Source organism: Varroa destructor, unplaced genomic scaffold (genome assembly GCF_002443255.2).
Source record: "Varroa destructor unplaced genomic scaffold, Vdes_3.0 BEIS01000004.1, whole genome shotgun sequence".
Lineage (NCBI taxonomy): Eukaryota > Metazoa > Arthropoda > Arachnida > Mesostigmata > Varroidae > Varroa > Varroa destructor.
In genome coordinates, this window is record NW_019211457.1 from 15,367,689 (window position 1) to 15,395,571 (window position 27,883).

The 27,883-nt window shown below is 42.3% G+C and overlaps 2 protein-coding genes across 14 annotated transcripts in view; both read left to right on the forward strand.

Moving 5' to 3' along the window:
* Positions 1 to 3,099: 3,099 nt before the first annotated feature.
* On the forward strand, positions 3,100 to 7,116 carry LOC111249316 (uncharacterized). 2 transcript variants are annotated; one of them, XM_022803029.2, is made up of 3 exons: positions 3,100 to 3,261; positions 5,136 to 5,369; positions 6,557 to 7,116. In XM_022803029.2, exons 1-3 carry the CDS (start codon positions 3,231 to 3,233, stop codon positions 6,637 to 6,639), a joined length of 348 nt encoding a protein of 115 aa, XP_022658764.1. In that variant the 5' UTR covers positions 3,100 to 3,230; the 3' UTR covers positions 6,640 to 7,116. The 2 variants fall into 2 exon arrangements, with proteins under 2 accessions (XP_022658764.1, XP_022658763.1); XM_022803028.2 differs by having other exon boundaries at positions 3,102 to 3,261; positions 5,106 to 5,369.
* Positions 7,117 to 10,599: 3,483 nt separating this feature from the next.
* LOC111248694 (tudor domain-containing protein 7B-like) overlaps positions 10,600 to 27,883 on the forward strand; it is a 32,731-nt gene continuing 15,447 nt past the window's right edge. For 2 of the 12 annotated variants that reach the window (XM_086985898.1, XM_086985899.1), the window contains exons 1-4: positions 12,551 to 13,395; positions 18,669 to 18,941; positions 22,835 to 23,096; positions 26,224 to 27,032. In XM_086985898.1, the coding sequence (XP_086842024.1) occupies positions 13,267 to 13,395; positions 18,669 to 18,941; positions 22,835 to 23,096; positions 26,224 to 27,032 (1,473 nt within the window). In that variant the 5' untranslated portion in view covers positions 12,551 to 13,266. Of the gene's footprint in view, positions 11,601 to 11,658; positions 12,483 to 12,548; positions 13,396 to 18,668; positions 18,942 to 19,188; positions 20,037 to 22,834; positions 23,097 to 26,223; positions 27,033 to 27,883 lie in introns of those variants that run through there. The other 10 variants (XM_086985888.1, XM_086985889.1, XM_086985890.1 and 7 more) reach the window with 10 other exon arrangements.

Below are 27,883 nucleotides of genomic sequence, written 5' to 3' on the forward strand. Positions count from 1 at the left end.
GCGATGGCAAAAACGCAAGTCTTATTTTAAACACCACATAATCAAGTGGTACCACAGAAACTATGACACTTATACAGCGTAAACTTAAAAAGGTACGTTTTAGGTACAGAGAAAGATTAAACCGTATTAGAGTAATCAAATCACCGATTAAAATACCTATACCAGTATATTTCACCAGTCACAAAAATACATAGTGAACAAAACGAACTACCATCAAAATGGTTACCACAGGCAGCGGGTCAAGTGTAAGGTATGTTCTGTACAAGCTGTAACTTTCTCGTACAGATATGAGGTAAGCCCCAAGCAAAATGACAGTGGCCTATTGTCCGGTCAAGAATCGAGACAGCTTAATCTGCCGTCGTATTGCTACGATAGAACAAAATGCCAATCTATTCCTTCAGATGATGAAATTTTTATCGGTAGAAAGGCCGCGGAACAATACGAAACCTTCACCTGTTCCACTGGAGTGACGTCTGAAAAGCAGACAAGCGTCGGTGTCAATCTGTCAATTACCAGTTCACCGTCGCCGGACACGATGCTACTTTTACGTAGAGTTGTCGGACTTTGCTTGTTGGTGGACTACGCTCGTCTGAGGCGTGTTGGCAGGATATAGAATAGGATATATATGAGATATATGTGTAAGATATAATAATAAAGGATAATAGTTTACAGTTTGTGCCAATTATTCATGGGTTACTTCTTCTTTAACTTTTGTTGTTGTTTCCTAATGAAAAATGACCGAAAGCAGAATCAAGTGATAAAGCGTTAGGTTATTATATATAATACAATGATTTGTGCTGTGGCCACGCGTTTGATTGCTCAACTTAGGCACGTGGCGGTTTAGGTTCAAGAGCGGGCGTAGACACTTTTAATTTCGGGCTCGAAGCGACCAATCGTCGGAAATATTGTTGAACCAAGGCAGTAGAATCGAACGTAAGATTTAGAACATTTCTTTCTTGATATTTTCAACAAAATTAACATTCATCAACCTAAATGTGTCGATTGTAATCACGAACCGTGTGACACAAATTATTTACAAAAAAATGGCTTAAAATATAGTATTTCTGAACAAGTTGCTCTACGGACGAATATTAAGCAGATACAGCAGTCCTAATGACAAATTATATCGCTTCTAACAGGTAGGTAAAATAAAGTTAAGTTACGACTACATTGAATTATCGCCTCGCTGATGAGCGAGTGCCGAAATTCTAATAGAATTTCTTTACACGGAAACGAGAAGTTCCTGTAATAACAGTGCATTACGTTCTTGATAACCTTGAGATATGTCCAGATGACATCAATTCTTCAATTAGAACGCAGTGAATCTATTGTATAAAACATTAGTTTAGCACCGTCTAAAGATTCACGTGTACGCGTAAATACGAATCTACATACATCTCCTATAAAAAAAAAAATTAATTAAAACTGGAGGAACACTAAATAAATGGTATAATCGTTTTGCTCCGTACCATTCTAGGTCGATGACGTCTGACCTGCACGAATCGTACGCCATGGCTTTACTCATAAATTACTTATCTGACATATATCAGCGAATATTTGCATGCGTTCAAACCCCATATGCGCCTATACTTTATTGCCTAAAATTTCAGTGTGTTATTCATTAAGAGAACACCTAATTCACTCATTTCTAATACAATAATAAGCTCGTCTCATGGTGCAAAATAAAATAACATTCTACCAGTCGAACTTGGGTTTTTGTTGACAGAGAACTAATCAGCTAGTAGATATAGGTTGTGGTGTGATGGGGATTCTAATTCGCCTTCCTTCAATAATAGCAGATCGCTTCCGATTTATTTACGGGCCTACTCGACAATGATAAACCTCTAAGAACATTCAGATACTGCATGGTAAGTGACACAGTTCGAATCCATACGCTTCTATTAGCCCACTTCGGTTCAGAATCTACAGTCTTCCACACCAGCCTGATATGTTCAGTCTTCATGTGTGTAGGCCATTGTAACGACCCTAGCTGAAAGTTTATTCATTGCCTACAATCCAGCATGTGTAGGTATTTACGTTCGAGGAAAACCAATGCCAATTCGGTGGATTTGCATATACACACATACACATATATATATATATATATATGTGTACATATAACGCTTGAATCTTTTTCTTTTTTCTCTCTAGAAAGTCGCCGGCAAATTTCATCCTGGCCCTGCATGCAATGCGTGAGTTAATCGAAAATTGCATGTATATTTCTGCGATTGGCCGCCATAAGCTTTGCCTTCAGATACGGTGGATATGTTACCGCCGGATCAGCATCGGATACCCTGATCAAATACATATTGTTGCCACATTGGTCTTTCGTTCACTGTTGCCTCGCCGAATCTGCTGTACGGCGTAGGAGATGGCTCTGTAGGAAGCGAGATTGTGCGATGCGGTCTTACGCAGCGGGTCAGAACATGGAGCTTCCACTCAGCTCGTGATATGCTTTCTTCTATCATTTGTTTTTTTTTTTTTATCGTTACGTAATTATTACCTTGCGCCTCTTTTTTGTGTGATGCTTCTGAGAAAATCAAAATACACGAAATCCTTTTCATTCGGCAGCTGCAGGTGAGAGTGGTAGCCAGATCTGACAAAGGCGTATAATTGGGAAGGCCCTGACGCGCTGATTAGTTCGAATCTTCAGCTACGTCTGGTTAATAACTGAATAGATTAAGACGACAAATAAATCACTCTAATGTGGTTTTCCAACTTAGTAATTCGTGTTGCCACAAGCTGGTCCGTTCTATTAGACTAAATAAAACAGTGTTTATTTTTCCAGATTATATACATATATTTATATAGAATATTTTCAAATTATCTCTCCCACTAAGATAGTACGGCTTCGGTAAAGAATCAATAAACATTTCGACGAATTATCGAAAGATCAATTAAACTGTTTTAGACGTATTATACTGTAACTCTCATATACCGAACTTCGAATCCTTAGAAAAGGTATCGAATATTAGAGGAAGAGGCATCTGTGTTGATCAGAAAGCAATATGTCGAACGCTGTTATAAAGCTCTTTCAGAACGGATTCGTTTGGGAAGTCTTAAAGTGTACCCTCAGCTTCTGATGATGTCAGCGCATGTTGTTTGATAATTTTTTACGTTATTCCAGTCTACCATTTAACGTCCAGCGTTTCGCTAGTCATTACCAATTTCAGTGTTTGTGCATATTGGAAATATCCGTAAGTTTGAGGTGTTCAAACAAATAGAACAAAATGAAGCTGTGCAAAGCTATGGTTCAACTTGGTAAGTGTTGTTTCTATTGTTTACCTAAAGTGAAATAGGTCTAGAAAAGCGACCTATCAGCGGTCTTTACCATCGGAAATGGATTATTGGATACATTGCTGAAATGGGCGACAATTGGCCATTTTTTTTTAACTAGAAACTCACCCCAATATAGGCTGACACCCTGATGCTAGCTCAGTCCAGCAACTTCAAGCATTCGGTGGGGGACCGATAATCTTCCAAAGGGCTTCTTCCTAAAGAGAAATTAATATGCCTCTAAACGTACCCGAATCACTCCGTTCGTTCGAGTGGTACAGGAGTAACAGGGCTGCATAGGCAAAACCAATCGTTCGCCAGTCGTACGAGGTATACAATGCCATAGATATGCATCCGTGGATTCGAGAGACCCAGTTTAAAATCTAGAAAGCTTTAATTCAGAACTACAATGCTGAAGCATCCTGTAAACAGTTTAGGTTTAGTACTATGCATTCTCAAAGTAAATTTAAACCTTGAGACATAAAGACCAACGTTGGACTTCGTGTATATTTATAATTATATTGAGTCACCGAAAAAGTATCCGCCATTTCTCTAGCTAGATGGCTTTAAGGTCACTTAGCTTGGGTAATCTGAGTTATGTCGGCTATCATTTCAAAGCTCAAATTTGGCACTAGTAGATGTGTTAAAATTGTTGGACGTCTCATAGACGTAGAGTAGCTTAGAGACGAATGGCACGTCTGCAGAAAAATCGCTTTTTTTTTACGGTACAAGTGCTGCCTAAACCCATGAAAAAACATCTGCTTTATGTTCGTAGTCAAAAAACACTATCGGGAGGAGCGACTTAAAGATGCTTGTGTCGCATTCGTTTTGAAAGTTTCGATATATAACATGCTGCTCGTACCGATCGACCAATTACAGAAAACGTTGATGAAATGATTGCAAAAGTTGAGCAAGGCCGACATGTGAGTAACCATAATGTCGTCAACGAACCAAATAACCACTGCAAAATAGCTGAATGATGTGAAGTTAGCTGGTGACAAAAAAAACTCGATGTTTGGGTATCATATGGATCAATGCAAAGATATTATATTCGACCGCATATCCATCTGTCAAATCCTCTTTTGCTACCGTCAGCCAGAAATGATCGACTCGGACTTCTACTGCCAACAATTAATAAGATGACGCCAAGCAATCGAGACGACCGAACCGAGAAAGCGTCGTCTTTTACCATAACCTGTCTACACCATAGATATTTTTAGCTAGCCGGCAACAACTGAGAGAGCAGCTCAAATGAGAAATTCTAATACGTCCACCGTATAACTAAGAACTTGTAGTATCAGTCTATGCACCATTTCGATTTCCGTTTCTACGGAATTATTTTAATAGTATTAATTGGAAGAATTAAAAAAATCATTTGTAACAGCCTTTTACACGGAAAGCACAGAACTTACACAGTGATGCAATTACCGTGGCGCAAAGAACGTCGCAGAGGCTCATCGATAAAAATGGCGCGTATTTGTTTGAGTGATATTATTTCCAAATATCGAAAAACTACTTAGCTAAATTTTGCCTTAAAACGGTCAATAGTTTTTTGACAACTGGACATATATACGAGCCTTTGCAAAGGTAGCTTAATGAAATTAGTAGATATCCTAATCTTCGTATGCTTCTACGATAAACGTTTTGCATTGACCCAACAACGCGTCATTATCTTTTACAGTCAGTTGGTTGTTCTTTTGAAGCTACTATAAGGTACTTCAAGCCAGTGTCGTTACTTTTTTAATCCTGCTATATATATATATATATATATATATAAAGGAACGAACGCTCACTCGCCTTGCGTCTTTCGAATTATTTGGACGCACCAGTGATTCTGACAGGTATTTTGTCCACGACAGAAAGTCAGGGAGCATTCAAGGATTCCACTCCTGGAAAGAAATGCAAGGAGCTGTTCCACTGCTCTGGTCTTGGAAACAATTGCCAACTTCGACAAGGAAAAGATGGGTGTTCGACATGTTTCTGCGCTGATGCATGCCCCGAAATATTTTGCGGTACCCATTGCCGACGTGTTCTCACAGAAGGACACTGTCCGTTTTGCGATTGTCGTCGTGGGCAACAAATTTATATTAAGGGTAAGTCACGTTGCATTCTACAAGCAGTTCTACACGAGTACGTTCTAGGATGTATCTTCTGTAGTAGCAGGTTATCTGATATAACGCAGAACAACAATAAACATGTTTCAGTCTAACAAGTTTATGATAAAACATGCTTTGGGGGCTTTCGATAAACGATTTTCTGGACCAATAGTCTTATATATTTGTCATAGGAGTTGTGTGGCGGATTGCTTCATGCTTGTTTTGTTGGGACAAAAGTAGTAGGATAGATGCTTTGATATGGTTGTTTAATCTTTTTTTCGGCACCCATAAAGTTAGGTTAAACACAAAAATCAAATATAGAACCGAATTCGTTCTTTCTATTCACACAAGCGAAAGTAAGCCTAGTAGTATCCCAGTTGAGCGGGTGACTGAGTGGTCAGATGCTGAATCTGCACCTTTTATAAGATATTGAGGAACCTGATGTCTCACAAGGGAACCCTCAACAGGGTTAATTGCCTTAGACCGTCAATAAGTCATGATGTAAGCTCTATTGTATCCGCAATAAATTCAGATATTGTGTTATTTATTAGTTTGCTATAAACGATTGTAGTTTTCCCTGATCACAGTAGTTAATTGTGTTTCTAACACTATGACGATGATCTGATAACCAGCCATAATACTAACCATAATAATCTTTCTAAAAGTCTCCCAGTTCTTTAGCAATATTTGATTTTTGCTAAATTACATGTTCATATATCTATAAAAAATCTTCGAACGCAGGTTATTCATAGTGTATGTATAAAAATGCGTAAAAAATAGTTGGCAAACAAACATCTCTCATGCACTCGAAGGGTAGTCATTCTATGCTATCAAAATCGCACGAGCGTAAAAGATCATTTCAGCGATGTTGGTTCGATCTCGTATAGTACAGTTTAGACCGAGTCACAATTTGGGGCATACATACCCACCGGTGAGCTTACGGCTTTCTCAAACTGACGCTGACAATTAAGACAGTTAATTTGTTGCAAAATGACCTCACACTCCACCGCGGTATATATAGCGTTTGCTGGTTAGCGCACCTACACAAAAGCCTGTAACCTCAGGCCAAAGCCTCAGTCACCCATGTTTCAGTATATGCAGACTATTATTATTACTGATAATCTATGTCTAATTCTGATTATACTAATGTAGTGACGTCCTCTACTTCATTGCCGCCTTTATAGGAGTTAAACCATCACCTCAACCGTACACGCTGGCGCCCTACACCAGGCCATTTGACATTAACGAGAAGCAGGAATTTGAGTAATGCCACCACTTTATTACAACAACCGGATAAACAGGGCGATCTTGTTCCAGGACCAAGACCAAGTTATTTTTTTAGTTACAAATTCATAGAGTGGTGTATTGTGCATCTATTTTTGAGGCGGTTCGGGACTAGATACCGTTAAATATCGCAACTTCGTCGTTTATTATAAATACCACATTAACGGATTAATTCTAGAGAAACACGCAATGATATCAACTTGCTGCTTACATATTGCCTGTATTTCGTCCCTGTTATGATGGAGTGGAAATGTGTTTGGCAACCTAATCCCGGAATATTAAGTGAAACAGTGTAGGCTTGAGACCGGGCTTAGACATACCCTGTCTCATGTGGAAAAGAGCCAAATGTCTAAGACAATGACTGACGATAGGCCCAGAGGCGAGGCCCCTTGTACCAGTATCATTTTTACTGATACCAATTATATGAAATAAATAATTAGATTTTTCTTCTTCCAAAGGCCATGTTGCGTTCCGCAAATGTATTTCTCATTTAGGCCAACTGGACGTTCTCTTTGCTGCGACTTCCCAGTGATCACTTTAATATCATTGTATAACAATACATGTCAATTAAATTTAATTTAAAAATAGTTAAGTTGGATGTATCGAATAAAGTTGTAATTCGCGCAGCTACTAAGTAGTTAAATATTTTAATAAGGCACCCAGAAACCTCAAACGTACGAAACAAGTGTTCTGTTCATTAAAAATCCTTTCTTATTGTGTGAAAACTTATAGTGTGTATGTTTTTAAATTGACGAAAGCATTTAAATAACTGAACTCGTATATATTAGTCTGTTATCGTCTCTAGATAGCCATGAGCTGCAGGACATTTATGGTATAGATTTCTGGAAAATTGAATTTGCATAGGAACTCGACCAGGCTTTTATTTAATCAGTTAACTACTTACAGGGTCCTTGTATCTAGTTTATGTTAATCAATTCAGTTTCTTCTGGCAAAGACCTATTTCCTTCATGAAAACATTCTATAGAATTTTTTGGGCTGTGCTTCCTCAGCTTCCCCTGTACTACACCCAGTACTTGAGTAACGTGGGGTGTAATACAAACATTTTCGTACTTGAGCTTTGACCACTACCTAAACATATTACTGGCCACCTAAAAATCAGTTCCGAACACACGAGGATCTAGGTAGGGTCATATCACCTGCATAGTTCCTAGAAAGTAAACCGATCGCCATTAGAACGCCATCGGACGCTCGTAACACTGTACGCACAATCGTGACTTCCGTTAATTACGACACACCTTTTTATTAAGGTTGTCTGCATCTGTTTTTCTGTTTTTCCACACATTTGAGGGGCGCTGTCAGCATATATACACGACAGTCATAATCGTCACGTATAGGTGTAAGGGCGCGATTTCAGCGCCCGAAAGCGATCCAAGCGAACGCATTTCCACGGCGCGTATGGTGATTAGGAATGGTTAGCAATGCTAATATGGGACATCCAAAGAGAAACAAATGGACAGCGCATATTTACTAAGCGATGCAGCGCGCTAGCCAGCGACCGAATCAACTGGCCGATTCACCCTAATTCGGTCTGGTTAGCTTCGACGGAGAAAACGCTTCGGAGAGGAATTGGAGCTGGGTATGTGCTGGCGGTAGCTGATGCAGTGTGTGCTATGGCGGCGTCCACCTGATTTTACCAGGGCACCGACCCCAGGCTGCAGTGGCGTTCCGAATTTCTAGTATTATTAGAGTTCTTTTCGCTGTTGAAACACCATCACATACTGGTAACGAACGTAGAAGTGACTTTTCCACGGTTGGCGACGGTAGAAGGCAAAATGTACCCGCGGAGGTGTCTACGTCAACACGTAAACACTCTGCTAGACAGCGAAGCATAGTAGTTGCTACAATTGAACGTATATTCAAGTGCAACATCGAGAAAAAAAGCGTGTATGTGTGTGGCGGGGGGGAGGGGGGGAGAAGAGGTATGGAGCATTATGAATTACGTTGGTGGGGTAACAGCGACGCGTCAGAATGTTCGCAAACGCCAATATTCATAACCACAGTGAAATGATACGAGTCTGTTGGAAAATGTCAAAGGTTTAGATTCGTTGAAGTTCGTTCCGTCTCTCTAACGAGTGCTGAAAATGATTAAATCCCTTAGATATGAAGCCGTGGACGCGTGCCGGCATTATTATTCTGTGGGGTTTAGTCAGTTTAATAAACTTTAAGCAAATATCTGCATTATTACTATATTCTTAACATATCTGAAACTGAGCATGAATTAATGAGGACAGGCAGTCCTCACTTGTGTTTTCTAGCCCGTACCGTTAATAAGCGTTTGCATTAAATTCTCGTATGTTATATGTGATATTTGCCAGTAGTATTTTTAATTCCCCAACAGTTTGACGGGCATATGTCAGATTTGTTGCTGAAATGGCATGTTGCTATCGTACAACACCCGCTATCAATGTATCTATTTTAACGGCGTTTGGGGCATAATTTTGTATGAGCAGATGCTGCAACCTTCTAAATGTTAAACAATTTAACACGCGTCATTTTGGGAGTAAAATCAAACTGGATGCAAGCCCTTGCAGTTTCGCATGTATAACCGTAGATATACATATATATGCATACATATATATAGGGTGTTACCTGCTAGCTCAGAGTTCAAACCTCCCTATAGCTTTAGATCGACATATAATTGGTGACTCATTGATCTATATATCCTTCCTCTGATATGCAAACGATATGACATTTTTATTATCTTTATCCACCTAAACGAGCACGAGGTAACTATAATGAAAGCCATGACCTGTACCTCCATGTGTTCAATGCCGAAAAAGATAATCTTGTAAATTTCAGGCTTTTTCGAAGTTTGCTCGTTTCGAGCCTTAGGTCACCTTAGGTGATTAAGCGACCGAAGTTCAATGACTCTCGGTATGTGACTATCGCAATTGAATCGTAGAATTTAAAATTCTTGAAAGAATTATTTTCTTGTATTTGAAGTCTACTAAGTAATAACATAGAAAAATCGTTATTTTTGTTACAAAAGAATAGGAAAGCCAATATTTTCAAGGAAGGAAAAAGACAGCTTAATGAAAACGAAAGAATCACGCATAATTTGTTCAAAGAAAAGATAAAAAAAAAAAAATAGGTACAAGTATTTCGGTGACTTAAGATCAAATATCGCCAGCTATACAATGCGTTTTTCCTTTATTTTTAGCAATAATAACTTTTGACCTTTTATTATATGATCGCCAAGATTGCTGATTATAAAGACCTTAGTTGAAACTTACCCAAAAATGCTATTGGTTTATATTCGTTTTCTTGTCTTAACAATTCGCTTAGTTTGCTGTTAGCACATTAAACAATTAACCTAAAGAAAAGGTTCGCAAATGTTCCAGTATAAAAACATTCAGGCTGCTGTTTTTGCAGGCTGCCAGTCCCTAACAAAAAAAAAAAACGCGCAACAATTATATTATGGGAAGGATAAGGAAAATTCATGTTTCTCCAAAAAGAATTACCACTACTAAATCCAGCTGCATTTCCGTCATCACCCTTCCACAGAATTCCATACGCATCCTCTATCATATGAATTATTTTGAAAAAGTTTTTTTTCTTGCAAAAGGCTAACTTTACGATCTGCTTATGCAATGACACAAAAACAATGCATAACGGAGCCGGGAAGAACAATGTTCTGAACGATGACCTTTTAATGCAACCGTTCGAGCAGTCTATGCTAAATGATGTTCTATGCAAAATTCACTCAAATCTGTCTTCCGTAAAACGACATGTCTTACCTTTAAAACAGAGAAACTCGTAAAACTATACATTAAACAAATAAGTTCTTCTTCATCGCGTTATCAGACCGGCCGGTCCCATCTCTCGTCATCATTGGCGCGTCATCATTCGGAGCATTCCGCTCGCTCAACGTTAAGCGTTCCCATATACCCCCACCCCTTTCCGCACCAGCAGAAAGCATGAGCAGCGACTAGCGCTGGCCCCTGTTTTGCTGAATGGGGTGTGAAACATTGGTTTGCCGTCGTCTTTTGGTCGGTGCGCTCACCGTCCAAGAGTTGTCCTTCACTATCATCTAAACCGAAAGTGTCTCAATATCCTGCTCGTTGCTGTTTTTTGGCGGCTGTAGCTGTTACCACCGTCGCCGCAGCTGTCATGTTGACATTACCAACACTAGCAGGTAACACATTTGTTTAGAGAGGCTTATGGTAACTTGCTTCTGCAAGCCGCCGCAGTTGTTGCGGGAGCAGACAACATACCCGAGAGGATCGCATCGCCCTCATTAGCTTGTGTGTGGTTTTGGCGCAGCAGCCTTCTTGTCGTCTCACGCGTGCTACGTCTCCGTGGGCTAGTAACGGGTGCCAGCAGACCCAGTTCTACCAGTAACAGCAGAAGCTGCAGTAGACGCAACCCCTTTCTGCCGTGCCAAACATGCAGTGGATGATGCAGTGACAAGTCGCAAGCGACCAGCAAGCAGCTGTCAGGTTACAACAGCACTCGCGGTTACATCGCCGACAGCCGCTGTGAATAGTGTCACAGCTGACAGAGCAACTGAGTGAGTGACAGGAACAACGAAGGTCAGGACGCAAACAGGCGACCGAAGAAACGTACGAACAGAGAATATGCAGTGAAGTTAATCTATAGACCAAGAAGCGCGCTCTAGTCTGAAACGGCACGCAGCTCGAATAACTCGACTCCGATGTCGCGTAACGTGTCAACTAGCGAACTAGTGCAGTGTAATGCTCCCCACTACCCCCGGTGTTATCCCGCTGCTGTCGTTGTGTAGCCCCGGCAAACTACCCTAACAGATCCCCTGCCAATCGCTATCGACCCCCAACGTGTTGCCGATTGCGCTCGTCTGTATTATACTCCAGGACGAGAAAAAAAGGACAACGACGTTTTGGTCGGATACCCAGAGTTCTTTTTAGTGCTGTTGTGGAAACAGCCTGCACAAACAAACCGGATCAGGTAAGTGTGCCGCGTCTACATGTGCATAAGTCATTCGGTAGCAGTCGCTAATAATCCTAGATCTACGTATATATGTGGTATGTATATGTGGTGTTGCGCGCCTCCAGTAAAAGATAGGTTTGTTTGTGCCGAATGCCCTATCTTCACTGTTGTTTCGATAACTGCAAGTCAGTAGGCACACTCTGTCCTTACTGTTTACGTTCGTGTTGATGTTGTGTTTGATTGCGTAAGTTACCTACCTACCCACTGTCCGTGGTGTCGTCTAGTCAGCTGCCTATAGACCCGTAGACATTATCAGATTTCTTTCGAGCCCAACCGATCCGGTGGGCCCCGCCCGGGTCGCCTGTCAGGCCCGCAATCGAACAGCTGCACTGGCGCTCACCAACGCAGGCGCTCCAGGCGGTAAACTCAAAGAATACGCTTAAATGCTATAAGAGCGGCAGAGGCATCGCCGCTGATGGCAGCGACAGCGGCAGGGTGGTGCCCACTAACACTGTTAGTGATCTGCTCTTGTTCGCTATCTCCGGACCGCTAACTCGTGTCAGGTGGAGAATTTACTGTAAGTTAGGGAGCTGTGCGTTTTAAGTCGCATCATAGGGGCTGTTCCCGCGTGACGAATCACCGTTGTCTTACTGTATCCTACTTGAGCATGATTGTTTTTCTCGAAATAAGAAGAAGTCTGCAAAAACCTGTGGAGAAGGACCCTTGAGAAACGAATTAGAAAATTAGAGAGAAGGGTAGAACACCGCTCCCCTCACACCCAGTCTCCAAGTAGAATAAGACATTGAGCAAGATTAAACCAGTCGGTGGACTCGGAGTGAGTATAAAACTCAGCCCAATGTACTATTGAGACGTTCTGGCGCTGCATCGGTGCATAAACGGGTAAGTTCTCTCGCGATATTCTGTTTTACTAGAAAAATTATAGTACCAACATGCATACAAATGGAAAACAATTGTGACTTTTTGAGACGTCCATAACGCTTCCAGCAATAACCCCCGGGGAAACAGGGGTACGGCAGAACTTCGCTGCTCGATACGGGTCCTCGCTGCTACGGTTGGCATTGCTGTGGTTATTTCGATTCCTCTTTCTGGCCCTGGCGATCTGTCGTGTGTCGGCGTTGCGGTGACGTCGCTAGACCCCCTTTTTCACTTGCTGCCATTGTTTAGGCTCTTGTTGTTGTTGTTGTTGTTGCCGCTGCTGCAGCTACAGCTGCTACGGAACGGTGCCATAGGCTTCTGCGGAAGAAGCAGCGATGAATGCAACGACGTAAACTTGCAGACGCAAAAGTGCTGGAAGTTACCACTAGCTCTGCTGTGGATATTCAAAGGGAAGAGCAACGTAACGTCTTGGTCGCCGTTTTCGCGTAATGGTCTTCGAGTGGTAGTAATGGCTGTTGCTATTATCCAGCGTAACGCTTGTGTACGGCAGAACTGAACGTGCTTGTTCACTGGTATATATGAATATACGAGCAGTCCATATACGGTTCGTTCCAATTTATTGCCATACGCAAAACATTTTCTCAGTGAAAATCCGCACTTCTCTTTATGTTCATTTGTGCGTGTGTGATTGCGAAGATCGAGACAAACGTTTAATCAGTTGTGGGTTAGTGGTGTTCACCCGTAAGGCATACATTGATACAGTGGAGCACGTAACGGACTTGTTTGTATGCAGCATACCCAAGTAGTGCATGGTGTCGGGTCGGCGAATGCAAATATATCAAAAGCAGATTACTCGCCATCTCCGTTCGGACAAACCTGCTGGTTGACATGGTTTTCCTTCAATAATAGCGCATTGGTGAGGTTTTTCTCTCTTCGTTCTGATTAATTTTCCGTAACGATTTCGAGTGGGGTGCTGGCATTGTTGTTCCTCATATTAACGTCGATAATATGTGCCCCGCGTATGTTTTCTCATCTGAATGGGTTTGACCGAGCTGAGAAGTAGTTGTTCTGACAGACTACAGTCGTAAGTGACATGTTGGTAGCCGTGGAAAAAGGAAGCTTTATGATGAGTCTGCTACTGCTCAATATATGTTGGAAAAGTTTGAAACCCTATATAAAAATGAAATATAGGACAAAATGACGAGCAGACACTTTGGGTATAGGTGAGTGCGATGTGCGGTATAGCTGCCCTGGAACCTGACGTGGCCTAGGTCAAATGACACGGTTAAGAATCAAGTTCTGAACTTCCAGTATAGTATTATTGAGGTTTGCTAGCTCTCCTTTTCAAAAATAGCTTAGTGAGTGTGTGTAAGACGGGATCTTTGAAGGGCCAAGTCAGGAATTTAGCCTTAGACGAACCGTTGGTGTTTTCAAGACCTTGATTCTCTTGATTTAAACTCAGATGAATCAGGCTGCTAGATCACCAGTTTTAACTCGTAGAAAAAAAAAACAGATAAATATACTTTAATAGATTTTATTTATAGACTCAGTAAGCTCAGAAGCTTTAATCTTCTCTCCTACAGCGGAACTCTGCGCCAATGAATAACTTGAGATAAGTTAGTATATATATAATAACTAGTCACTAACGATTAACGATAGTTTGTTTTAATGTTATGATTGAGTCGTGCACTGTCGCAAGCTGCAATCAATAGATCAATCGAATACGATTGGTTTTCATGGTAGTGAACTTAGTGAAAAGTGGTTGTCTGGGTTCGTGGTGCTAAAAGCCAGTCGTCTGAAGCATTGTTATTTAACGCCGCAAGTATCGGAATAAAATTCTAAACGCTGATTTTCTAATCGGATACAATTGGGCCTCTTGTAAAACAGTTTTGCTCTCTTCTTCCAATATTCTTCTGTACTTTCAATAGTGCATACTTAAACGACATCAATGCTGTTAGTATATCAGGTAAGCTGTTTTCCTATATTTTTGTACAGTGTCGAAACAACACAAAAACAAATTTTCGCAGCGGAGAACAGAGTTAAACAATAACGGTCGCCAGGACACACAATCGTGTAGGCGTTCACCGCACAATCTACTTGAATCTAGGGCAGTGTGTAGAAAAATTTGATAATAAACAATGTGCACTCTCGTACATAATGTCATACAGCTTCTGTGGCTAGGTCGCAAAGGATGGTATGTTAAGGACACCGCAACTAATCGTACCCTTGAATTTGAAAAAGCACACAATGCTATATAGTCTTTGAGTTATGAAGAGACAGACTGTGGAAGTTTTCCTTTTTTTTTCATTTGATACAACTGCTGTATTACAGTAAGACGAATAGCTTCGTATGTATCTGTCAGACTCGATGCTAGACGAACCTAGTGATGACTTTGGCCTCGAAGATATCTTCAACGCTTTCAAGGTCTTTTTTCCACTTGATTTCAGTTTAAATCAGTCGGACGAGCATCCACTAATACATTGTTCTAGATTATTATTGGGTTAGTATTTTTAGCTAATTATCCATTGGGTATTCTCTTCACTTTCAGAAAACCATTTTCAAATGCTCTAAATTGTTGTATTAGACGAATCGTTCAGGGAACATGTTTATACATACGTTTACACCTTTGATGTGCCTCTAAATGCTTTGAACGATTTCAGCTTATAAATAGAATGACACAGGCTCACCGTGTCGACTTGTCATCAAATTAGGACAATAGACCGGCCGACTACAGCAAGTTGAAGTAGTAAGTATCTCAGAAGCAAGTACGTGCTTGGCATTACCACTCCCAGCTATAGCCTGCCGGCCACAGCAGTGAACAAACGAGTAACAAAATAACAACATTAAACATTCGGTCGGCTCAACGATAGCCACACAGTTAAGCGAGATGCCATTAAGTGAGGACGAAGCCTTGGCAAAGACGCACGCAGCCTTAGCTAACGCTCAGCCAAAGGTGCCTGGCACTTTAAGGCTGCCTATAGCTAACCTAGATCTTATTGAGGAGTTTAGCTAGGCGAGCTGATAAGATTTAACGCACCTTGAACTGGTGTGCTGAATCTAAAACGCTTTTCTTAGGACATCGCTGCTACGACTGCAACGATTGGGGTTCTTGGATAGGCCGATGGAGCACTAACAAAATGGGCGACACCGCAGATACCATCGGAAGTGAAGACCACGCCTAGTTGTTGCTTAGGTACGATCACTGTAATCTAATTATGATATTCCCTATATATCTGTATGAGTATATTTGTGTGACGCGTGTGGGCGCGTGACGGAACCGATCTGCCTAACGCATATTGCGAGTTCCCGATTACCGTTGATTCTTACATTTGTTTTTTTATATATTTTTTTTAGCACGGCTCATCTCTGCCGCAGCACTTGCCTCGGTCGATCGTGTTTTACATAATAATAACAGACCAGAAATTCTAGATTGGACAGTCGTTTTCCTTATTCTTTCATATCGAATGCTAGAGATTTGGCTTGATCTAAACTGCGACCAGCTGTCGGGAAAGGTTCATAGTTGTCATCGTTTGGTAGTTCCTTTAGTCTCTAGCCTGGCCGTTCGCTATGGTAGGCCCCAATGGCTTCATGATTAGTCAGTTTCTAAGCCCGTCTCAAAAAGGCAAAGACGCTGCCGGAAGAATAATCAACCTCCTAGGCACAGTCAGTTGAGACGATCGATCTACGTTAGTGTTTACCCCAGCATTTCTTCACTGTTTCTTGGAGTGTCTTTCACCAGCGAAACTGTGTAGTAGAGTTTGTCTATTAATATCAAACACACGCTGCTGTTTTCATCGTATTCGAGTTAGATTCGAATTATTTTGTCAGCCTTGTTTCTATCAGAGCCGATTTATACGCGGCCAATCTATCGGTCCGAGTGTTTATGCTGCCTCTTACCGACTTGCCCTCTCTGATGGGCTCTGAAATCGCTGGCGCTGTCATCACTGCAAGTGGAGCTCCAAAGTCCACCTACAGTAGCCAAGTCGAGGTTGGCGACGTCCACGCGTTTTTAATACGATGTGCTTCTACTGGGCACTGCAGCGATCTGTCGGTAACAGCTTGTAAACGGACATTGAACAGGGCCGGCTCATTAACGCGGGCCTGTTGCGCAAATTTCACATAAACTACAGATCGAATCGTTGTTGCGCTTCACACGGTACTGCACGCCGTTGTGAGCTCTGTCCTCAGCGTTCTGCTCGGGATGAGCGTCAGTCGATAGTGCGATTAGCAGCTTTGGCAGAACGCCCGCCCAACGCTTAAGGCCTGCTTGAAATTCGGCATCTGGCTAGTTAATGAGTGGCCGAGCCAAACAACGCACAGCTATCGCAAGAAGCTGCGTTCACTGTCTGTTGTCGTTGTTACCCTTCGCGTCAGCAACAACGCTTCTTGCCAGTCTCGCCGGCCTTTACCAGGTTCTTTCCACATTCCGACTCCGCTGCTGCAGCCGTCGTGTTCGTTGCTACAGGGGAAACTGTGTTAAGGTACCTTGCTATAGATGAATTGTGGGTGAGTGTCCGACCCTGTGAGTCCGTGGGACTGACTGGCTGTCCATGCGTGCGGGTATCAGAGCAACAGCAAAACAAAAAAAGAGGTAGCGAAAGAAGGGGAGAACGTCTAGCTGTGAAGCCTGCGTGAATAACGAAGTTATTGAACTGTACTGACGACTACCAATTCCGGCAAACTAGGAGGAGCTGCAGTCGCGTCCAGACAGGTCCTTATTACTGCTACAGTTTGGGACAGCAAAGACAGCCAGTAGTAGGGTGGCATAGAATCAGCACTGCGAGCAGCAAGGAAGCAGTCAGGAACCGTTTCACTAGCCATGACAAGCAGCAGACGGCAGCAATCCCTGTCGCGCTGACACTGTCACTCCAGCCTTGCTGCAGCCAAGGGCAGTATTCGCCGTTGCAAGCGAACTGAGCGCCACTGGGAAGTTCGTTAGCGAGTTATCCATCGGAGTTACATAGAGTTTCCGCGCTAGCGGTTGTGCCAGTCCGGACTAATGTAGGCTCCTTGAGTAAAACCAGTTGTAGTAAATGTAGTCGTACGACCATGGTTAGCGCACAACGCGTTCGCGGGTCGGGCGACTTGCCGTTGATGACACTGGAAGCAGTGGTGGTGATGGCGTTGCCACTGCGTTGCGGCGGCGGCGGAAAAGAAGTCTAACTGATTTTCTATATGCCGACAGGCAACCCGTCGTCGACTCTTAGACACACGGCTACAGATAGACTAGAGCAGAGTACTGGTAAGTGATGGTGGCTGCGAGTGACGTCGCTTCCTGCTTACTATATTACTACAGCGCTGTGCAATGCGCTTACAAAAGCCATAAGTCTTCAACCGGTCAGCGAACGGCGTAGCAAGTGTAGCGAGAATCGTAAGTCTCGTAACGAAGGAAAACACCTACGGCAAGCGACCCCGCCTAAGAGCGGCGGCCATCGCCGCGGCTGTTTCAGGTCCGTTTGCTATTAGTCTCTGTTCGTTCGTTTATCCACCGAATGCCGTAGGAGTGGCATGAGCACGCAGCTTTCAAAATAACAGCGAAAACATAAGGCTCACATAGAAGTAATGGTGCTCCGTTAGGGTAATTCGGAGGTGAATGCGACTATAACAAAACTCGTCCATCTCAGGCGCGTAGGATAAGAACTACTAACGGGATCGGGCGGAGCCTGGCGATCTGCTGGTGTTATTAGCGGTACTGAGGGGCTGTGCTGCAGTGTTAGGTTAATGAAGTAGGAAATTATGGGGTTTCTGAATTCCAAGTGAAGTTCAAATCTGTTTAGCAACGTGCCTTTGGCACTGGCTTTCCGAGACTTCGACTAGTTCAGGACCGCCTATGCTGACAGATATCAGTGAAAGTGTTTTCGTTTATTGACTTTTTTTCATCTGAGGATTTATTCAGTGCGATTGATATTTGACGTTTACTCCGCATTCGTTACTTCTTTGAGGGATCTTCGAGAACAGAATCAAATGATGATAATTTTCAGTTAACAAAAATACATGGAATTCGTGACAGTCTTCTTTGTAAGCGGATTAATACGGCGTCATTAATTCAACGTTTGATTGGTGGGAAAGAGCTGGAAAGATTAACGGTGCGAGTCAACTGCAACAAAATATAGAAAGAAAGACAGCGTCCGACTTTATTCCCTAAAGGTTTCGTCTAGTCTAACGAGTATTATCATGCGCCACTCTCAGAGTAGCTCGAAGCCAGCTGGCCTACGGAGTGCGGCGGAAACCTTAAACGAAGCAGCCAGCAAAATGGAGGGAGCCGAACTAGCAAACACCCTGCGAAATCTGCTGCGCAGCGCTAAAGGCGGTATTCCACTTAAAAGACTCGACGATGAGTTCTACACGTTTTCAGGAGTGCATATTCCGTTGGGTTCGTTCCGAACCCTTGAAGATCTCCTGAAGACGCTACCGGACGTGTGCTCGCTCAGAAGTAACGACCGTGGACACCTCAGCGTTTACGTAAGTACACCTCATTCAAGCGATTTTTAGATTATTATAATAACACAAATGTCCCATAGGAAATTATCAGGCTATTATCATTTCGTAACGAGCCTAAGAGCGACCATTTATAAAGCTAGACATTGCTAGTGTCGTCTGCTCCTGCACGACGTGCCTTAGCGGCCGCTGTTATGTATAAAAACGGCTGAAGACTGGCATAGAATCATGAGGGAGGCGCATTTTTGTGCCATTCTTACGCACTGCTTTCGTTCGCACCAACTGACTAATAGTCTCGGTACTAGAAATATTTCATAAAGTGATTATTATTGTCACTGTCTAACTACCCATCTTCCGTCCGAGTCGAAAATAACACTTAACTGTTATAAGAGTATATTTGGTGAATTTGAGTGTGAGAATTGTGTATGCGCTGCTTACTAAGCGTTGGTGTTACCACTTCGATACGTGAAATTATATTAGATATGTACACGGATGTACATACCGGATGTAAGATTTAGGACACTTATTTTTTTAGCTAATTTTTGTTGTGCTGTTAAGAGGTACGTAGGAAGCGACTGAGTCGATGATTAATGGCATGCCTTGCAGTCTGTACTTTAAATTCAAGTGTCCTGTACGTCACAAGACCATATCCTGTATGTACAGAGTAAAACTGTTTAGCTTTTAGATTTCATGGAAAGAAATCAGAAGTACGGAGAGACTTCAGCTGGTCGATCTATGCAACAATTAGCCAACCAGGCCTAGGGACACTACTGCCATCAAGGAATCAACACGGCCTCATTTGACTTTCCAGTGCCCCATCATCTTGTGCGAGCAAAAACACGGAAGCGTTCTTTACATGGCTGCGAAACCTTCGTCGAGCCTATTCGAATTGTTTGTCATTTCTAAATGGATCTTACTCAGAAAAATAGCAGCCTTCTAATTTTTCTATGTACAACACTTCAGCATGAATTCTGTTCAACATAACATAGCATAGCGAGAACACCAAATGTGCTACGCCATTGATTGACCGCATAGATGTACCTTTGGATTAACCAGATTGAATCGGTTGAAACTGTCTCCGTCGAAGAGAGAAAATACTGCCATAGAAACGAATCTAGGGTGAGCTTACCTCCATGTAATATAGTGATTCTCTAAATTATCTTAACACGTACGTAATTCTAGTACGATCAAAGCTTCTAGATTGATGGCCACTGTTTCTACGATCAAACGCTTGCGGTTATCATTGTTTCTAATATTTTCATCCATTTATGCTAAATGCGGAAGCAATTTCTATAAATAAGAAATTTGGTAGTTAGTCAAGCTGAGCTTCATGCATCGAAAACGTATTGCCGGACGGCTTGGGGTGTAGCTCGACTACCGAATCGCATCTCCAATCGAGCACTACACCTGAAGTTATAGCAGGTTTAACGGCGTCCCTATCTCCTGGACCGACACGCAAGCGCTTAGGTAGACTAAATGCTGCAGTGACTAATGCTGACGTCGCAATACCCCTCGGTATGATACAGTTCTAAAGCCAATTATGACTTAATCATATTGAGATTTGCGACAAAATCACCGTTAACGGTTAATAGTCTTCGCGTCAAGCGGGAATCGAACACAATTGTTAGATGTCCGCATCGCTCAAAAATCGATTTTTTGGATTGGATATAACTCGACTGTTGACGATATGTTATTGCTTTGCTCTGCAGATTTTCCATCCGTGCATCGAGCTGGCAGGTATCGAGCGACATACACACGCAGTCAACAATAAGTCGAAACAAAGATAATTGCTGATCTTTGTTCTACGGCGGCCAATCTTTTTGGCTGGCAGTTCAATAGCAAAATCAGTGGCACCGCCACGATAATCATTAGCGGGAAGCCATACTTCTCCAACATATGATCGAATAGATTCGACGAAAAAATGGAAACGTTTAAATAGGGATCGAATAAATCACCTGAGTACATTTGGAAAGGTCCTGGAGTTAACTCCTTTCCGCCTACTTTCACCAACAAATCTTCCTGACGAATGATTTTTATCGTTATTAGCGTTGCTATAACAGGAGCAGCCGAACGAAATGTGTGAGGTATTACACCCAATTCATATCGCTTTTTCTCTACATTAATCATTAGATCGTCGTCTGCCTATCCGCGCCTAGGACGTACGCGTTAAATCGATCTACAAAGGCTACTGTGCCGCGGCGGGATCCGCTCGAATTTTCTTTTGTCGCCATATTTGTTGTTTCGATGACGACCCTCGTCACTATTATTGCAATTGTTATTGTTGTTACAGTTTCAACCACCGCGGCTGGTGCTTCACTGTCGACAGAAGGTCGTTGTATTGTCACAACCAATCGGCACAGATGGCCGGCCATTCAACTGTTCAATTGATAAGCTGACGGGAAGTTCCTGTTTCTTTACTGCCAGCGACTTTTCTTCATTTCTATCTATCTCCTATGGCTGTTCGTTTTTTTTCGGACTTTTTGCCCTCGTGCACATTTTTTCGAAGAAATATTTTATCAGGTAGAATAAAATATGATATCTTCACTTGATGCCGTATTGATCATCCTCCTGCTTCTGTTCGAGATTTTGTGGGAACAAAACCCGTGGCGCTTCTAACGCCAAGAACCAGTTGGGCGCGTTCACACAATAACTGGTTCCGCTTATCAGCGCATAAAATATGTTGTAATTTTTTTTGCTGCTATTGGTGGAAAGCGGCACTACGAACTAGTTTACACCGAGCGTATCTGTCATGGCGGTACGGATGCGTCGGTAGAAGGCTTATATCTGACTATATAATTGCAGATTTTTGCTGCTTTTATTTAGACTGCTGCAAGTGCTGCTTCTGCTGTATGAAATGATTAGTATAGCTACGTTGGTGCACAAACGGCCATAATCTGTGACACTTTGTTTAGTCGAAGCTTTTGCCTGCGGTTGCTCCGTAGAGTTAGGTACGATAACGCTATTGATGTCAGAAAAATACGCTATAGCGGGAAAACGGCTGGCAGTTCAGTGCTGCGGTTGTAGCTCTTGCTGGCCCCCTGGATTGTGCGACAGTGAGGGGCAAATCGTGAATATGTTAGAGAAGCGGCTCCCTGTGCTGTGTTTGTGATACATTTCGCAGAAACGTACCTTAGGAGACTGCTTTTTGAAACGAATCTTGTCTGTTTGCTTGCCTGCCAATTTGCCGATTTTTTTCTGCAATATAAATATTGGCTTAGAGAGTCCGCCTTCATAATAGCTTTTTTGCGGTGCGTCATCTTTATTATCAAGCACGATTTGCAAGCTATAGAAATCTGACGTTCTTTTTTTTCAATTGCATCCAATATCCTGTCAGGACATGATTTCGGTCTATATATTTCTACAGATGTACGTACGTATCCCATTTGGTCGCACCTTTATTATAATGTAGCAGATACAATGGTCAAATTGTTGTGCCCTGCTTCTTATATATACATGCGTAACGTCTACGTGGCTGGTGCCTTACGAATGTCCCGAATAATACTTACTTCAATGTTCGAATGCTGACCTTGACAAAAAACCAGCGCAGGCAATTTCTGGCCATCATGATAGATGACAGTAGACGACTTCCAGAATGAGCTTTGAGAGCTTTTGCCAAGGGAAGTAGCTTTTAGAGCTCAAAAAAGTTAATTTTAAAGGGGGCGCTTGACTGAATTTTCAAATAGATGAATCAAGAAATTTTGTTTGATACAGTTCGGAATAGGGCACACACTGAGAGCCAATGTGCTACTCAATGGTTTGTTTTGTACGGACAAAAAAGAATGACCTCTTTTCGAGTCTTTGTTTTTAGTCGGGCTGTCAATCAAAGTAAAAAAAAGAACAATTAGTAAAATAATTATTATCAGCTGCAAAAGATAACACACTCCACTCTTCTATAAATAAACTCTGCGAATTTCTAGGGCACAAAATTTCGAGGATACCAGACAGCCACCGTGCTGGGGGGTAACTCAAAGGGCGGCGCGTCGTCATCAGGCCGTGGGCCTGGCGGAGGCGGAGGCCAGATTAGTAACGCTGGTGGCAGCAATAAACGTCCCCCACCCGGAGGCCGCGGAGCTCGTGGCTCGCATCCGCAAGCGTTACAAAACAACGGGATACATTACACACCCCGACCACGCACCGGACCCTCAGGCCGACTTCCTCGACGTCTACCGCAGTCCAGCAGTGAGTCCCCCTACAAGTCTTCGTCATTTCTTTCTATTCTACAATGTTCTAATTTGTTTCTAGATGTCTGTCGCCTTCACCAATTGTTGTCCTCTGTCTGGGGTGAGGGCTCTGCCGATGGTTGTGGTGGCTACAATTACGATGACGACGAACGCGACGACCCGGGCCACGGCTGCGTCGTTTGCTATCATCAAGACAGTTATCGAGATAACACCGACGCCAGTAACAGCACCCCCATTAAAACCTCCCGCTCCCCTCCGTTTCCCACTAAGACCGGTTCTAACGCTGTTTCTATTCCCATTACTACTACTACCTGTACTTTTCAATCTGCTCGTGATGGTCCTGCTTCTTACAGACAATAATAAGAATGATGATAATGATTACGATCATGCTATTAGTTGACGTTAAAAAGATAACGACGTAACTAACTACGATGGCTGCGTCGTTTATTACTGTTTGGCGCACGGCGGGGCAAGTAGAACTAATGAAAGTGATGTTGACGTTCATGGTGGGTGATGGAAGATGCCGTCCTGGTGATAATAAGGAAGGATAAATGTCGGTTGCTAAGACGTTGGCGACGTACATGCGATCATTTCGATGATGATGGTAGTTATGATGATGACGAGGCTGTTAACATTGAAAATGTCACGGGTTGTCGACGTCAGGCTAACTACGATCACATATGAGAGCCAACAAATAGCTTGATTGTGTGGGAATTGCGTCGACTGGATAAAACGCCTCCACTTCCCTTTACTAATGTCTTTACCCTTTCGGTATGCTCCCATCAAAATGATTGCTACCGACAGTAGGAATACGCCCCCTCTTTCAATGTAACATATGTATCACAATTTTTATGAATAGAATGTGCCGTGAACACGGTAATAGAACAGAGGGTTTTATGGTTAACCACTGTCTACCAACACCAAATTTTTATACAATGCTATTTATTATTTTACAAACTGTTAGACGCCACTGCAAGTATATTGTTGAAAGGTTTTTACTTCTTCTCTAATGCCGCTACATCCCCTCACGGTTTTCGCCGCTTAACTTAATAATATTTTAACGTTTCTAACGTGAATGTGTGATTATTCAACCAAAATGGAGTCCAATAGATAGATGGATAGATAGATAGATAGATTAATTTAACGCTCGGAAAGCCTGGCTATTCGTTAAACATGCTTTGCTTGTGTATAAACGTGGCCTTTCTACACGCATTTTTCCTGTAACGTGTTGAACATCTAATATTAATCAATGTAGCAACTTACACTTTGCGCCATTTGATAATATTACGAATGATTCTGCAGTGTGCAATAATGATCATTTTGTAATACGTACTAAATATCCCGTGACATTAATGTTCGGGGTTTATAGTGGCGTCATTCACCCTGGTGTGCAAATACTAGGCTTTATTTTATCTACAGTTTAGCAAATCATATCTAATGGTAATAATAATAATAATAATAATAGTTATGCTACTAATAACAGCTACTGCAATCACAAAGCGCATAGAATGTAGCAATATTTTTACTGGGTGAAAAAAAAATGTTGATATAGACAATAGACTTTTAAAGTCATATCATGGTTTTTCAAAAAGTAAAGTTAATATTATGTGTCAAAAAGTTAAATTCATACTAAATAGTTTTGTGATCGCCATAGGAGTACAACCAAAGAACGTTTCACTAGACATCGGGGAAATCTGAGAAAATTTAAAGGCAGAAAGCTAAGATCTGTTCTTATCATTGAGCTAAAAAGATTGTTTTGAAGCTTGATAACACAACGTTATACGTGCATGGTACCGAGCGGGAATTACTTCGAAGGGCTCAATTAAGATGTGGGTAATTGAATCATGTGTAACCTAGACAGTGGGGTCCTGTCTAGTTTTTTGCCCCAATAATGCGAATTATACAGCCTAACTAAAACGACTAATGCTCACTTATATTATAAAATAATTGTCATCAATTCTTGATGTATCAATTCCGAATTTTGATAAAATTGTACTTTTTCTAAGATGCATAGCGTCAAGATTATTATATTATTTACGGCGATGTTTTGTTTGAATTATTATGTATACGATGTGGGTGCCCCGAAAGAAGTGTACGTTCTTTAAACTTTTCTGTTCAATAACTCTAACGTTTCGAATGTGTTACGGCCATCTCGCTGAAATTAGACCCATGTCCAAACCAAATTCCCTTTGGTCGTAGAAACTTGTCCACATGTCTTTATTATATGTACCGGAAGCCATCATGAAATAAAAAAAAACGGTCCGACGACATGTCGCGCCATGTGACTGTTCTAGTTTCGTAAAGAGGCTGTTTGTGAGTGACACTTTTGGTACGGGTCCACGTGCTGCAACTTTCTTTGTTTACGGGTCGATTAAGATAGAAAAATGAATTAGCTGAAGATTAGAATGGGAAACATACCTAATTGCGGCAATCAACAAAGAATTGAGTTGTATGAATACCTTATCTTTTTATCAACTGCTTAATTAAAAAGTTTTCCTTCGCGAGGCATTTTCTAAGAGAGGCGGGCCAATCAATACAGACCCGGTCGTTCTAAACATTTGCACAAAGCTGCTTAAGAATTTTCTGAAAGATGCGGTCATATTGCGCGATGTCCTGGACCTTGGGCCTCAGAATAATTATTTCTGTAGAAAGGTATTATTTAAATCCATGATGGAATGGTATTTTCTGACGGTTTCGATAAACAGATCCTCGTGTGCACCCACAATGTTATTGTACCTCGAACATTTAAACAGATCTGATACATCGAGAATGATCACAAGTTCGTGTGTATGCGGTGTGGCGATTAATAGTCTGCGGTCCCTTAGCAATCACTGACGTAATTTGCTCATTCTGTTCGGACATTTCTTCGGTGTCCATGGCTTCTGGTGTCCTGTTATTTCTGTACACCTTTGCTTATGCTGCTATCATCTTATTTCACAATTGGTGATGGGTCTACCAATTACCCAACGGCTTCTGCTACAACGGCACCATTACCACCAAAATTATCACTACTATTACTTCAACATCAACAACTCCAATAACGACAACCTCTGCAACTGCCGCCGGTACCCCTTCCATCGCTGTCCTCCACCTCTAAACGGCTCAACCCACACACCACTCTACAGATTACCAGGCCAACCTTCAGCAGGAGAGTTACGGTCAGGGGCCTTACGCACCACATTTTCAGTCGGACCAACTCGGTCTTATCGGCCCTTCGCCATCGGCCACCGGCTACACTAATGATAATGCTAATGACTGGGATAGTGAGTGGAACTACGGAAATAGTAGGGCTAGAACACCGCTTACGCTAACCGACCCAGATGACCCTTTCGCCGATTGGGGCTGTAGTGATATGGGTTGCAGTAGTGCTGGCGGCGGTGTAGGTGTAGGGCATCAGGTCGATTCGATGGAGGGTACTCTCGGAGGACCCAGTCCTCCACCTCAGTGGAGCACCCATGAAGATCCGATCGACGGCAGCTTACCCGGTGGTGCAGGACCTGCTGGAGGAAGGCATTATAGGCTCGGAGGCGGAGGAACATCAGCGATGAACAATGGTGGTGGTTGCAGCGTTATGGGAGGCTTAGAGGCAGGTTTACACAGAAGATTCATCGATTTCGACGACTCTACAGGGCAACAGCATCAACATCACCAAAATCGAAGGAATCGCAACAACAATAACAATAACAACAATGGAAGCTCCGGCACCGGCGGCCAGAGCAATCACATCCACGGGAGCAACGCCAGTACGAGCAACGGACACTGGCGTGGAGACACCGGACGAGGCCCTATGTCTCCCGGCCATCACGACAATGTTTCGGGAAACCTGAACCAAAGTCAGGTGTCGTTCGGATCCCGGCGCGGCAATATGGTCTGGATCAATCCCTCGATTCAGTACAATGGAAGTGGAGGCTCGAGGTCGTCCAGAGAATATAAGGTAAGTCAATGCAAATAATAATAGTCATTATTATTGTTATTATTGTTGTATGGACCCTTATAATCGTTTGAGTTGTTTTTATATATATACGCATATGCGAAATATAGACTCAACCAAGTAACTATCCAGGTAAGTAATGAAAGTCAGGGCTGACTTGCTCCCTGTCATCGATACTTACTGATGCTTTATGCGTGGTAAGCGTAGTTCTTTTTAAACGTAGAATAGGTTTTAAATATTAGTGGATTGGGGCACGGATCGTTTACTGGCGCTATAGTTTTTTGCTACCAGTTTGTGGTGCTGCGTTCTCGAGACGTGGTTCTTTCCACCATATTCGTTAAGAACCTCTCGAAACAATATGGGAATGGCGATAAGGGTGTACATATCAACATACAGAGCGAGGCATATTTTTAAAGGTAGAGGAGCCTCAAAACAGCTTAAGCAATAAAGAGCATAGTGGAAAACTGAAGATCAAACCCATCTGTCTACTTTTTCTTTTATTCCTTTTACCTGGGGGCAAAACGTCATTTAACTTCCTTAGTGTTAATCAAGCTATAGCCAAAAGGCAAGTTCTACTCGGCCGTACAAACCCCAAAAAAAAGTTTATTATCAAACTTTGCGCTAACCTTAAACTACAAAGCTACCATATTCGCTTCATGTCAAAGTTAGGCCTTCGCATCGCATCTCTCGCCGCTTTTGTTATACTATGTTGTTTGCCAATTCCTTTTGCTAACATAAGATTCTACTGAAACCGATGTTTTCCACAAAGCGGAGGTACGTTTTACAACCGTCGCCCTGGACATCATCTTCGTAAAAGCGTCGACATCAATGATCCGCATGATGACGTTGATGAT